Here is a 15,340-nt window from a genome sequence, read left to right as displayed (position 1 = left end):
AGAAACGCGTCACTAAATGGGTTGCAATTCTTGTCACGTCTGCAAAAGAGTGACTGAAGGGAAACTAGTGGGTATATTGAATGTTCAGTGAGTCCTTAACGAGTACCTCATACAAAGTAGCCTCAGAGTGGCAGATACTTCCATGGATCAAAATCCTTTGATACAGCAAAAGGCAAGGGGATTAAATAGTAAGTTTTCAATAAAGGTGAGTGGACAGCCACAATTAATGTAGGATGGATGCTCTTGTGCATGCAGGAACTGCAAAGCAGCAGTTGCATGTGATGTGAGGGCTCATTCTTTCTCACCTCATACAGTGGAGACAGGATTACGAACTGGGTGACAGCTGGGATGGAGAGCCAAGCCCCAGCAGAAGCCCACCGCCGCATGTCTCCTGCTGCAGTGGGATTCCCTGTGCCCAGAGTTCCCATTTGGCTGCTGTCTGCAACACTGAGGAAGCCACAGCACTGGGCTGGGAGCACCCATGTTGCCCGCCCTGTGGCAAGGGAACAGGGGACAGGCGCTGATGGAGTGGAAGGAGATCCTGTGAATTGCTTTGCCAATCTGTACTTGCTTACAGTGTGGGAAAAGAGGATACCTGAGGAGAAGGCAGATTGCACAGATTACATACTAGAGTATATGAACATTAAATGCAGAGAAAGATTTTTAAAGTTTCCAGGGGGAATTAATGATGTGAGACGATGGCCCATGACCATGGCATGAGAGATTCCTTCCAGCTAAATACAAGGCAGTGCAAACTGGAAGGAGCCCTTCACACTCTTCACACAGGCAGCCAGTTTTGAATTAGCTGTAACCACTCAAAGCAAATCTTGGGTGTCAGAGACAGACTAGCAGGTACCCTGGAAGGTTCCTGCTTTTGTAATTTCTCTGTATTTGTGTTAGGGGGAGGAGGCAGAGGAACAGTGCAGAAGGAAAAAAAAAGAGATGTATTTAGAAGCTTAGTTTCACCCATTCTAGTCTGTTGGCTCTGAAGTGACCCTCCTCATAATGTAGTCCTGCATGAATTTGGGGTTCCAAACATATCTGCACATGTAAGCAACAGTCTAAGCAATAAATATATATATTTTTTATTGGATCCGCACATTTCTAAACATTTATGCAATTGGCTACTGTTCATTTTGTAAAATGCTAGGTAATGGTGCTGTGTTACATATTTTAAAGAATGCATAGAGCAAGCAGTCTGCTGATGGTCTTACTGAATCTGCAGGTTAGGCTGAATCAGGACCTTCAGCTAACCACTTGCAAAGGCATCAGTGGCAATAAACAGAGAAATATTAGTCTGCTATATGAACATGGTGTATAAGAAATCCATCTTTCTACTTTGATATGTACAAAGGTCAAGAAGTATTCTCATTCCTTAAGAAGAAATACGGTCCTTGAGAAATAAATGTAATATGTATAACATAACATCAAGAAGCAATTCTAAGCAAAAAGAATCTAGTTGTCATTTTAAAATAGTTTTAAATTGTTTTAATAGGCTTTGTCTACTTTTCTTTATTTAAATAATACTTTTCACAGAAATTTTGTCATCCGGAGTCTGTCCACAATCTGGTTATATACCAATGTATTTTGTATTATTTTATTTTTTACAGTGGTCAACCCATTCCCAGAGTGGAGTACACAGCTGAAGAAATTAAAACATGGGGGGTGGTATTTAGGGAACTCAGTAAACTCTATCCCACCCATGCTTGTCGTGAATATTTAAAAAACTTTCCTCTGCTGACCAAGTACTGTGGATACAGAGAGGACAATGTGCCTCAGCTGGAAGACGTTTCTATTTTTCTTAAAGGTAAGAATTCATATTTGGTTTGCCAATAGATACAGTTTCATGAAAACTCTGTTTCTGTTAATATGAAATACAATGCACATTGAATGAAAAGACCCCCAGCATTGTCAGTGGACTTTGGCTTAGCCTGGAGTATCGTTCTGACTTTGACATTCTCTGTGGCAGAAAGTTTGTTGAGTCAAGACAGTTGTATACATGTACCTGCAGGTATGAAGTTGAGAGAAATTCAACAGCTGTATCAACATGTATCACATGATGTTTTCTTGCACAGGGACAAAAGTTAGCTTTGCTTTTCTCCTTCTCACAGAGTGGGTGTTCTGATAATCACAGCAGGCATCCCACAAATACCCAGGCAGGTAAAAGAGAGAATATAATGCCCAAATAATGGAATTTAAACAGGGGAACAGATTTGGCACATTGTTGTACAGCCTAGATGAATATGAGACTTTCCTGAGTGCCCAAGACCTCATGAAGCTAGTCTTATTTGTATGTTGAAAAAATACAGTGGGACACCATAGGTGATCTGGTACTTCTCTCTCATGTTATTTTTTAGGGGGCTAGGATATTACATATTTAAGTTTGAAAATAACCTTCTTTTTCATCTGTAGTAGAAATGTATCCTACACGGAAAGAGAAGTGGCAGATGTGAACCTGCAGTTTTTAACTCTAGAGGAAAAGCTGACAAAGAGTTCAGTTAATATTTTCTCCTCAAGGGTCTCTTCAGATACATATGCTTGTTCCTCCTTGCTCAGGAGCTTCCGCAGCTCACAAACTAACATATTATAAAGACTGCTGTTTGTAAAAAAGTGTTATGTGCTGTTAAGTGTTATGAGAAAAAATAGCAAAGTGTTTTGTCCCAAATGTGCATGGAAATTTTTTAACTAAGAAATACAAAATTTGTAATGAAAGTCTTACTTTCCCTTTGAATTTGGTTGTGTCTTCTGGGTCTTTCATATATTGTATTATGGTCTCTAAGGAATGATGCTGAAGTTTACAGGTTCTTTCTCCCTAACAAGAAACTCAAAACCTCACACTTCTTTCGGAAATATGTTTGCAGACTAAATACAACAATAGTAGTGTCTGTTGAAGAGAAAACTTGGAACATTCTCATGTAAACACTTGGAAAGTGTAAAGCATGAATTTGGGAGAGAAATGTGCTTTTCAAAGTCATTGAGTCTGAAATTATTCCCCACTGGGACTAATTTGACAAAGGCACACTCTGTTATATATTTAAATGAGGACTTCAACTATGGAAGTCAGTATTTTACTATCACAAACAGTATTTTATCTGTAAAAATATGGACAGGTTGGATTTGATCCTATTCTGTTTTGTTAGTTTTTAATATATTTTACAGAACTCATCTTCCGTTTTGGAAACTTCTCTCCCATTTGGTACCAGACATAAAAATCATACTCTGCGATTTGAGAACATCACTTATGGTACCTTACTATGTTTTCTAGACAAAGGTATTCAATCCAACTTTGAAATATCTCTGTCTGTTTCCATTAAACATATGCTAGCAATGCAAAATAGTTCTTGTATGTAATAGGTGAAAATGATGTGCGCTCATCTTGAGCCAAGATTGTTCGTGTTATGCCTCTGGTAGAATAATTAGCTACAGGTAATTACCTGTCCTCAGAAACTGCTCTAGTGATGTATAATAGAGTCTTTTGTTATCTCCTTCACTTCAGAAAGGTCTGGCTTCACAGTGAGACCCGTTGCCGGATACCTGTCTCCCCGGGATTTTTTGGCTGGCTTAGCATATAGAGTTTTTCATTGTACTCAGTATATACGACATGGCTCAGATCCTCTCTACACACCGGAACCGTAAGTTGCTACATTTGCTTTAGTGCTGAAAAAAATAAGTTCACTGGATTCTTAGAAGTGCCTGTTGAATTTGCCAAGATTGAAAAGAGGAATCTTCCCACAAAGGTCAAAATTTAGTTAACACTGTTGATGACAAAACTCTTCACATTAGTGAGCCAGAATTTACTTCGAAGCTTCTTTTGGATTTTTTACAAGGGTCTTAAATAACTACATTATTTATATAGCGGGTAAAAAAATTCTGTCATCTGGATTATTTTTCAGTGGAATATAGAGCTTTCAACTAAAAATTTGAAAAAGTGTCTATAAAATTTTATTTTTTTGGTGGACAGCTAATGAAAGAAGTTGGAAAAAAAGCCCTGAATCCCTTGAAAAAAATTGCTTTCAGAATTAGAATTTAGTCTTCTAGTGTCCTCATTTATCTTTTGTGGGCCAGACTCCACAGCTGAACTTCATTTTTCTCCTATAACACAACACAAGCAAGTCATGAGGCACTAGTCTCTCACCCAGAGAGGATATTAGATATGAAGCCTGTTACAGGGAACATGATAGAAATAAGAGACACTTTAATTATGACTTTCATGGGACAGCATTGCAGCTTTTCCAAAACACAATATTGCGAGTTTGGATGAAATATTTTGGCATTTGGTCTCTTGATGAAAAGTGGGGGGGAAAAAAAAAGATCGAAGCTATTGTATTTCTTGTCTTGTATTATGTATGGTGTGCTCTGTGTGCAGTAATAACAGAACAATGCATGTCAGATAATATGGAGGCAGTTTTACCAAAGGCATCCACTGATCTTGTAACCGCAGAATGGCATTTTCACAGTGAATCAGCCATCGGGTGGTTAGCGTGAAATTGTAGCTGTTGATTGGTCAATTTGCACTATTTGAATGTATTTTATTTTTGCCAAAATTTGCACAAGGAGTTCATACATATATATTCAGCTCCAGTCCTGTAAACATTTGGACCCATGCCTAACTTTGATTTCATGGATAGGCTGGTGAAACCGTGGAGTAGTATTTTTGAAGATAAGAGGATTAATGGAACCGCCTATTAAGCTGTATGTAAAGATGCTCCAACATTATCCTGTCAGGAGTCACCAGGTGGTGCTGTTGGACACTTATCTGCTCCGTTCCTCAGCCTGTGACCTGGGCAAAGTATTTCCTGTAATGCTACGAGGCTGGTTTCGTGTGCGTGTTTCGCTTGGAAAAGAGGTGGTAATCCGTGGAGGAATTCACTCACTTTTGTAACCTCTGTAATTAGAACTTTAGTCTCTTCAGTTTTTAGGCAAATTGCTACAATGTAAAATCCTGGAAGAAGGGCTTGGGTATGTGATGCTGGACTTCTTCTTGTCTATCTGAAAATATCTGTAGTATTTCAAAAAAAGAAATTATACTTAGGAAGTACCAGGTTTTTCACCAATGATTTCCTCTCCTGTGAGAAGTCAGTGTCTCAGCCAATGTTCAGCAAAAGAATGATGACATTCATTAACTTAATACAAACTGGAAGAATATTTTTATCTATTGATAGTGGATTTAGGTACATAACTCCAACAAGAACAAAGGAAGGAACATCTTCCAGGAAACAATTAAGTGCATCTATGCTTTTGCTGATGTTCTCTAGTTCATTGATCTGTATATTCGAGACCGCTGTAGTTTTCAGGATGCTGCTTACATTCAGAATTATACAGTGTACGATAGCTGATCCTTAGTAGTAACAGCAACTACTTTTTTGTAGCCTATCTGGTCATGGTGTCTGGAAAGTCACTGTGTGTTAATAATAGTTCAGTTAGAATGAAGATTTTTATTCCTTGTTTGAGCTGAACTTAAAAATCCAGGTTAAAATCTAAACACCTCTAAGTATGACTAACGGAGGAATTAAGTTGTCATTTTCTAATGATGTTACTCTCTTCTTGCAGCCCTACTTGTTCGCATAAATTAAATAATGTGTACTGACTATCAGGAACTCCATAGGAAAATCTTGAAAATCCCTTTTAAAATGTATTTAATTTTTTTCATAAGATGGAGCATATAGTAAGTGTTATCAGAAATGTGGAGTGAAATCTTGACTTTTTTTGAAACCAACGGCAAAACTAAATTGACTTGAGTGCGGACAGCTCTTCATCTTCCGCAGCAGCTGCAGTGCCCTGAGATCTGGTTGATATATGGGGCCATAATGAGGTTTGCTGCGGGTCCCTGGCTTGGTAAATGTTGCATTTCAATGATATAAACCTGGTAAAAAGATTCACTTTGACTTCTGTGGGCTTTCCATCAGATTTAGCACCCAGGCTATAGAGCTAGATACAAATTAGAGAGTTCATTTGGTTTGATCTGTATCACTACTATATGCATTTTAAAACATTTCTTCCTGAGTTTCATTATGTTTCCACTACATTCACAGAGCTATATAGATTTCCTCTGCTCTGCTAACTAATTTACTCCAAGAAAAATCTTTTGCTGTGAAAAGTGCATTACAAAAATCGTATTTTCTCTGAGCAATGTGTGTGAATAAATTAAAGGAACTTAATTATTTTCTGAATAAAACAAAAGAACCAAGCCTTGGTAGCTAAGTGAAGAATTACATTGTTTAGACTATCTATAAAAGACCAGACTGGCATCAAAATCTGAGAGACTCCAATGACAATCCCAAATGCTGGTTCATGGTTCTGCTTGGAAGATTTGTTTGTTTTGTTTTGTTTTATTTTTTGTTCGGATGTTTTTATTTCAAGCTCCCCTCTTTATGACTGTGCGTTCAAAGTACTACTTTGCATAGTTTTAGTGGAAGAATCTACAAGCTAAAGGCATGAGAAAAATATCTTCTGCCTCCTCATCCTCTTCCCCTTGCCAGCAGAGACAAGTCAATGGGGCTTGTCTCTTTCTGTCCTGGTTTTGTCTGCAAGGATGGAAGTGACACTAAGAGCCCGTGTCCCATTGAAGAACTAAGAATAACACGTCTTTGCCTGTTTGTTTCTGGGAGTTGTGACTTCAGCACAGGAAGAGAGAGATGTAGACACCTGCTTAGGTACCAATAGTAGTGATGCTGCTGTAGAAGCCTGGCTGGAGACAAGCGTGCTTACCTGAAGCCAGGAACTTGAAGCCAGTCCCACTATGTCTTTGCTCTTGTTATTAGAACTACTGATATGAAGTTAAATATACCTGGACTGATGCAGTGTTGCGTAGGTGAAGTGCTCAGCAATCAGTGAAGTGAAGATGTGAACTGGAGGTAGAGCTCTGGACTTTCAGAGGATGGGCTTTGTGGCCTGTTGCTGTGTTGGAAGGTGATGGCTGGAGGAGTCAGGTTCTTCCAGTGAATTGTGTGGTACTGGGAATTCTCTGGATATGTCTGTCAGACTGCAAACTCCATTTCTCTGCTGTCTTTTTTATTGTTAGTGAACTAAATCTTGCAGGAGATGACAGAAGAAATTGTTGTGACTGAAACTGAATTAATTAAAGAATTAATTAAAGAAGGGTCATTAACCTTTGCTGTTTATCCACTCAAGTGATGCAAACCATTTCCTGAACAAAGAGCTGGATACCATGCAGAGCCAGCCAATTTTTCAAGTCTGAGCTCCGGTGAGGAAGGGAGAACTATTTAAGCTATGGGTCTTGTGGTAGGGAGCTTTGATCATCTTGCAAGACTCAGAGCATCACCAAAGAGAAGTCTTCTTGCCAGCTACTTTTGAAGAAATCAGGGATATCCCAGGCTCTGAAAGGACCTGCAATAATATAGGAACAAGAGAGGAAAGATCTTACTTTCAGGAGGAAGGACAAGCTTTACCAGGCATTTGAAAACAAATGCGAACCATTTACCTTATGTAAGTGTGATGTCTGATACTATTCCTGTCTGTGTACTATTCCTGTACACATCAAACATGTTTCATAGGTGTTGACTAAAAATATTGGTGCACAATAAACTTGAGCATTCAGTCTGTATTGCTACAACTGAACCTCTAGTTTGTGTCCATGGACCATGTTTATTTTATCATGTCAGACACAAGAGTATCTGTTTACCTCTCCTACTTCTTTGGGAAATATGTACATCTAGGAAGGAAGACAAATTAGATTGCGTAATTCTTCTGTACTGTTGAATGAATTACTCATATATGAAATTAGCCCAGACTTGTCATGCACAACTTCAGAGTGGTGCTTGTCTCACCAAAAAGTGTGAACATAACATGAGCAAATGTTGCTGAGCATCTGTCAGTGAGGCCATCTGGGCTGAGAAAAGAGACTTGTATGTGACCCACCAATACTAGAACTATATTTTTAAGCTTTGGTGAGGCAAATTAGGAATGCACAAAATACTAATCTTCATTTGCATGTATTCAGAAATGACTGTCTACTATCATCTACCCAGACACAGTTGGTGTAGACTTCTTGGTGAAGAGTATTGAGTTAGGAGACTTTAAATTATATAGAAGGTTGTTTTTCTGTTCATGATTTATCTGAAGTGTCAGGTTCTGTGTCTTTTCAAACAAAAATACTTTATAAAAGACAAATTGGATGATTTTGGATAGAAGGCAGAAAACTTGATGTTTTCTCCCTGCCTTTAAAACATTTGTTTACAGCTTAGGAAAAAGAGAGAAATGTCTTTGAAGAGGCAAAAGCAAAGGAAATGTCAGATCTGATTTTAAAGTGAACTTTACTACCAAGTCCATTATTTTGTGTGAACAAATGCACCAAAACTTTCAGAATTGTTTGAGAGCTTTTGTAGATGATGCATGTGCACTTTTGTTAGGTTGGTTAGCAGTTTTTCGTACACTTATATCTGCACTTTGTCATGACTAATAATGCTCTTACAGGTGTAGACAGCAGTTCTTTCTGAAACAATTTGGGTTCTCTGCTTTTTCTGAAATCTGCTTGGTGAAAAGTGGACCATGTAAGAAAAGTACCCAGTAATTGCAGTAGGAACTCAGGACTAAATGAACAATTAAGCACACAGAAACCTCTGTAAATATTGCCCTGAATTTCTAGTGGCAAGTGGCAAAATGCTTGTGGAGCTGTACCCAGGTGTGGAAAGGGGAACGGAGAAGAGAAAGAGGGAATGTGTTGGATTTTGAACTTGATTCGTGTGGAGAGAAATGCTGAAAATTGTACTTGTGAGACATCTGGCTTGCATTTGGGCAGTTCGGTCTTCATGGTACTAAACCTGGAAGACAGCAGTGATCAGGACCTCCCACTCACTTTGGAAATGATGGGGAAATCGCAGAACAGGTGGGCTTAAATGACACATAACCCATTTAATGGAAGCAAACATGTATGTTTCAACAGAACCATACACAGGGAAGAACTGCTACACTGTAAAAAACATGTTTCATGGTAAGACTTTTAAAGTAAAAGTCAGACCCATGTAAAATGACATATATTATATGAATTATGGAATGATTATGGCGTTCATTTCTGTAATGACTCTTTTCGTTTCCATTCCCTTAGGGATACGTGCCATGAACTCCTGGGACATGTGCCTCTACTTGCTGATCCTAAGTTTGCACAGTTTTCACAAGAGATAGGACTTGCTTCACTGGGAGCATCTGATGAAGATGTTCAGAAATTAGCCACTGTGAGTCAAAATCTTTTTGTGACACGCTCTCTCATCTGTCCTCCTCTTTGGTTGATGAAGTGACATGCATTGTCTTATTATTGCCGACTGCAATTGCCGGTTGTGGATGACTATGATGTGACAATCACAGAGCTTTAGGTACTTTTCCATTGTTTTTAGCAGGAGCAAAGCTGAACACACTGGTCTTCAGACAGGCAGTTTTACTTGTTATGTGCAATAATCACCAGTTTTCAGGGCTAGCTGAGAAGGATTTTGTCTACTTTAAGGTGCTGAAAACACATAAAAAAGGTAGTTTTGAAAAAAAAAATTGGTGTGTGCGCTCAGCTCTACACTGTTAGCTCCTCCACAGGTATCCACTTTGGCTCTTAGCACAGGTATTTCTGTACTCACTGTTCTATTTTGCAGCTGTTCACTGTGTTGTAGCGTGTGATGTATTTTAAGGTGGCGTTGCATCCTTGCTGCTGCTCCTGTTGGAGAATATGTAGTTATTAAGCAAAGGCTGTGGAGCAGTAGATCTAGACCTAGGTCATGTGCCTCAGCAAATGGTTGTGAGGTGAATTTTGGGTTGCATCAAATGAGGCACATATCAGTAGACAGTGTAAACTGTGACAACCAGCAAAAGAATAGGTTACTTTAAATCTTATCCAGCATATACTGCCTTTCTATATGAGAACAGCAATGAGGATTTAAAGGGTTGGAAATAACTTGGACATGGAAATGGCTTGGGCATGGTGTCGAAGGCAGATTCAAACAAGGTTCGGTTAAACTGTAATAATTTTGATGCACTGGCTTAGCAATGGCTTAGAGTCCCATCTGCTGAAAAAGGAGTTTGTACCCGTTTGTTAGCTTTTTCTTCCTTAGCCCACCAGAAGTGGCCACCGAATTTATTTGCTCAAATGGGCCTCACTCAGTGTTAGAAAGGCTCGATGTCTTGCTCATGGCCAGTTCCCCTCATATGCTTCAGAGTGTGTTCCTTGGCTTTTTAATGGATGCCCACAGAGAAGAAACTGTTGTTTGTATGGAGGAATCATGAAAGTTGTGTGTCTATTTGCACATTTGCTAGGAAGGGACTTAGTAGGAAGGAGACCTACCTTGTCATGATGCGCAGCCTCAAGAGAAACTAACTAAGTAACTGGCTGTCCCTGTCGATACTTTATGGAAAAGAGTATGTCCAAGTCTTTCACCCCAAAATAACCTTCGATGGTGTGGGCTTGTTGCAGAGGACAATGTTGGGACTGATCTGTTTGAGGAGAAATATTAATATAAAGTGACCTCTGAATATTATATAAGGGCTTTTACACTTCCCCCTCACCAAAGTTCCCAGTTATGACTGTGTCATCCAAATAATGAGCTGCTCCTGAATCACAAAGCCAAAAATAAAAGAAGACAGCTAAATCACTTTCCCTTATCACACTAAGAATTTGATACCTGAGTCAAAGTTGATTTCTCCTCCCATGCTGGAAATAGCTCTTTCAAGCAGAAGTTACATTTAGAGAGAGACTTAAGGTAACCCAGGTGGTGTTATTTTTCATAGAAGGACAGCTGTACTCCCCAGGAGCAGGTGCTTGACAAAATACAGATATGTTCCTTGCCCTAAAATTTGCAATGTAAACAGTCAACTTCAGAGCAAGCAGAAAGAACACCTCTCAGCAGTGAGGGTGAGGAGGCCAAGAAATTCATTCAGCTGGGCACCAAATGTCACCTCAGGTGCTATTAACTGACTTTTGCAACGTTCGGTCCCATTTCTATCCTATAGAACAACCAGAGATGCAGTGAGCCGAGAAATGCCAGCCAAGACTCTTAACACAGAAAAGCACTGCAGGTTCCAGCAAGGCAACTCAAAGTAAATAAAGAAACAAATGAATGGAGATGAATATTAATGAGCTTGAAGCAATATGCCCAAAACAAGGTTGCCATTAGCATGACCTGTTTCAAAAGATGGTGACATTAACAGCTGAGCCTTTACAGGGAGGACAATGGCCTTAGGTAGAGAGGAAACACCTCTTAGGAATTCAGACTAGGAAGGGAAGAATTATTACAGGTGATTTCATAATCTCGCAATCCATTCTGCTCTCAAAAGCCGCCACGTATTGGCGTTGATAGATCTGCTCTTGGTGCCCCATCAGTCCTGAGCTGCAAAGCAAATGTGCGGATGTTCTTGTCCCTGCAGAGCTGACACAGCGGATGTAGAGCAAGCTGGAACCTGGTCCCTGGGCAGACTAGAAGTGTTTGCTAAATTGCAATTAGTCACATCTGTGGAACCCCACTGAGGGCAGGGATTAAATGGGAAAGCATTGCAGAGGCCCTGGTGCTGGCCAGCTGGGGGGGGAAGGACAGCTGCAGGGGAAGGAGACTGAAAAAGAAAGAACTGAGGTCTCCTTATCCTCTTGTTTGAGTCTAGTAGTCAGACTACTAGGGCAAGGAGAAAGGAGTGGCTTCTGCTCCTTTTTTAAACTTAATCATTCTTACTGTGAAAGTCGAATATTGAAAGAGCCAAAAGAGTGTCTTTGCAGTGTTTTTTGAGAGATGCAGTTTCCTTTGCAGTGTTTTAGGAGCCTGAGAAAGAGGCAAGACACAAAAACCAAATGACTGAGAGGCAGGTTATTGAAACATGACAAAATATTTGCAGAATCCACTTTTTTTTTTGCTTGTAGTGTGGTATAACGCAGTTACTAGTTGAGAAAATACAATATTGGCCATGCGTATCTGGGTACTAATTGCTATCATCATCATCATTAGTGTCTTGGGCTACTCTGGGTGATTTTCTACAGATGCTTTTGAGTTGCTTTTTCAAGCATGCCTGGTCTTTCTACTTTCACATAGTACAAAAATAAACAAAGACTGTCTTTTCTGCTTAGCTATCAAACCGTAAGCTGTAGGGAGGACTTGACATGAGGTGTTTCAACTAATTTATATAATATATCATTTACAACACATTTAACAGCATTACATTTTGTCAGGAAAATTGTACAAAAAATATACCTTGGTTTACATTTCAGTATTACCTTGTAATTTGTGGACTTGAGAGCCAGATAGCAGCTGTCTTTGTAAAGCTGCAAGTTGATAAGCAGGATCCTGTCTCTCTTGCTAATGGCAGAAGTGACCCCCCAGCTCCTGCCAGGTTGTTTCAGCATAGCTCAGGTTGCTCCTTCATGAGACAGTGTGTATAGGATGTGTTTGTGTATATAAAATTCAGTGGTGCACATTAATTGGTGGTGGTTCAGAAAAGAGAAGGCTAGCAGAGTGTCTATAGTTTATATGCAGTTTATCACCAAATCTTTCCACTCGAGAATTTGGTTATCAGGGACTATTAGGTTGCACTAAGTTTTTTCCTATTGTTTTTTACTGGAAGTCACATTCAAACCTTTAGTTCTCTGGAACTGTAAAATTGTAACTTTTTCATCTTTCTTGGTAATATTTGTTCTGGTATTTGAAAAGCATGGGACAGCAGAAATCAAGAAATTTCTCTTGTTTTTGCTGTCCTTTGTGTGGAAAACCACAATAGCAAATTGCTTCTGAATTTGAAAGAATTGTGTGTGATGAGGTCTTGCAAATGCATTTCAGGCTTGTTATGGATCTAAATGTTTTACCATGCGCAGATGATGACTGAGGCCAATGGCTTATTTCTAAAGCTGAGTTTAATTTAACTGTGTACATATCTCAAACAAAATATTTTAAAGATACCTGCTGGGATAAAAACAATGTTAAGAACTGCTTCCCTGGGAGAAGTCAGTGGTAATTCCTGTGATCTTATTGCTTGTCTTCCCTCAGGATCTATGTTATCTGGTCTTGTTGGCTTCATTCTAGTTCTTCTCCCATGCTGAACAGCTGTCACATAGTTCAGGACAATTACACATTGTATTTGCTGAGGAGATAACCGGAACGGAAGAAACAGGAGCATTGCAGATAAAGACTGAGTTGCATTTGGTAACTTAAGGTAGATGCAGCATTCACGGTCTCACTAGACAGAGCAGACTGTTGCAGACTCTTATCTTCACAAACAACAGCTGAGATTTCCCAGAGGGGCTATTTGATAGTGCTAGGCCATAAGTCCAGCTTGTGAACTGGATTACTGTCTTCCTCCATGGATGAACAAAGAGCTGAGAAGAAAGCTACAAAAATATTTGGAATTTCGAACATTCTCACTGTGCATCTGAAAAATCAAGACTGTTTGCATGTTTCCCATTTATAGTTGCAAAATGATAGTGAACCAGACACTGTGGTAAGCCTGTGATCATCTCCCCTGCTGAAGCTATCCCACCATATAAAAATAATTACCTATTGGCCAACTGAAACCTTGTATTATAGTCCAAGAGCTCTGGCATTCGCTGAGCATATTGAAGTTTAACATTTGAATCTCTGCTCAGTCTTTTTCCTATCTCCCAATTGCATGCCATGATTGCGTGACAAATGCCAGGAGTGAGCACAGTGAATACCCTAAGCCCAGCGGTGACATAATGGAGTTTCTTGCAAAGCAGTTGCTTCCAGCTATGCCTGTAGTTAATGAATAAAGGAACTGCAGCATGAAGAGCTGGGAGTGAATATGATTTAACAACTGCTTGAGTAAATTTTGACAGACTTACAGGAGACATATGGGGTGACTCTGATTTGGGACGTGTGTCGCTCAGGGAAGATGAACCTATTACCAAGGTAAAAGCTAGCACTATAAAGCTGAAATCAGGTTTGATGGATCTCTACAGCCAGACACTGTCTGGCCACACAGCATGAGTCTGGAAATACTGTGATCCATATTGTTCATCAGTAGATGGCCTGGGCTATGTTTCTATTCCTTACTTTGACCAGGCAAAAACACCCACGTGTGGATGTATTTTGAAATTGCCCAACTGCAAAACCTAAAACTGCTACAAGAAGCAGAAGGTGAAACCTTGTGGCTTTCTTAATCATTACAAAGTCATACAGGTCTGTTTGAATGCTGGGCACACTGACTGCTGCTCTAAAAGCATGCCCTAATTTGTGGGATTGCTCTGTTCCAAAGGAATTAATCACAGGTAACGGTATCAGTATTTTAAGGATTTCTTTCAGCAATACTTTTTGATGAAGTAACTGAAGCACAGATGTCAGATCCTCCTACAGTATGCATAATCAAAGAGGTGAGCAGAAAAGATATTACATATATCACCAAACAGAACTAAAGGGCAAAAAAACCTTGCAGATTCCAGAGATCAATATTTAATATTTTAGAATACCGCAGCGTTCCCTCATAGTGCGTTTTCACAGTCATCACGTCGGAGATTCATGGCACAAGAACAAAATCTCAGCAGTGATACCTAACTAGCTTTGTAGCTCAAAAACAAATGGTTCTGTAGTATATAAAAATAAGCTAACGCTCCAGGTAAGTTACTAAAGGAAGAATATGAAGAGTTCTGCTGCTAAAATAGGAGCAAACGCTCAGTGTTTTCTGCAGGAATTGTGATTGTTTGTTGAGACCTTTGTTCTGGGTTTGGAGAGAGTCTGTTTCCAGGTTTGGGTCTGTAAGACTGCAGTGCTGGTCAGGCCACATGGCTGGTGCCTTGTGCCCAAGTGCAGTCATAAATAGCTACTTAGGAGGAATGTAAGAACAAGGTGAACATAACTGATTCTTCTAAAATGTTTTCCAAGTTTCTGACCACTCAGAAATTCAGGGGACTCTGGAGCCAAATATGGTTTCTATGTATTTAATTATCATGATAGGCTTTCTGTCCAAAGACAGCTGTTTATCTTTGAAGGCGTGGACATTTTCAGTACTTGCAGTAACTTTGGCAAAGAGCTCTATAGCTCAACTCTTCACTGTCTCGTGAACTGTCTCTTTCTGTTGTTTCTAGCCTGATTCCTACTAGCTTTTTTTGTATTTGAAGAGAGAATGATCAAATCATCTCTGTATGCTTTCCCTATGCCGTCATGACTTTATAGAACTGATTCATTTTTTTGCCTTAGTTGTCTCCTTTTTCTGGATTGAAAATCGATTGTTTGTTTAGTTATTTGTCATGTGGAAGATGCTCTGTAACTTTAAGCATGTTATTCCTTCCCTGAACCCTTTCCACCTTTTCAGATAGAACTGGAAAAGAAAGAGGATATCTCAATCACCAGGCCGAGGAGTGGGGTAAACAAGCAGTTCGAACCCTAATTTGAGTTTTGGTTGAGAGCAGCAC

General features: G+C 39.5%; 1 protein-coding gene across 2 annotated transcripts in view; it reads left to right on the top strand.

The window, feature by feature from the left end:
- TPH2 (tryptophan hydroxylase 2) overlaps positions 1-15,340 on the top strand; it is a 51,502-nt gene that overhangs the window by 14,130 nt on the left and 22,032 nt on the right. For both annotated transcript variants that reach the window (XM_065644646.1, XM_065644637.1), the window contains 3 exons: positions 1,611-1,807; positions 3,497-3,632; positions 9,065-9,191. In XM_065644646.1, the coding sequence (XP_065500718.1) occupies positions 1,611-1,807; positions 3,497-3,632; positions 9,065-9,191 (460 nt within the window). The remainder of the gene's footprint in view (positions 1-1,610; positions 1,808-3,496; positions 3,633-9,064; positions 9,192-15,340) is intronic.

Source organism: Caloenas nicobarica, chromosome 1, assembly GCF_036013445.1.
Source record: "Caloenas nicobarica isolate bCalNic1 chromosome 1, bCalNic1.hap1, whole genome shotgun sequence".
Taxonomy (NCBI): domain Eukaryota; kingdom Metazoa; phylum Chordata; class Aves; order Columbiformes; family Columbidae; genus Caloenas; species Caloenas nicobarica.
Note: the sequence above shows the minus strand (reverse complement) of the source record. Positions and strands in the feature narration are given on the sequence as shown.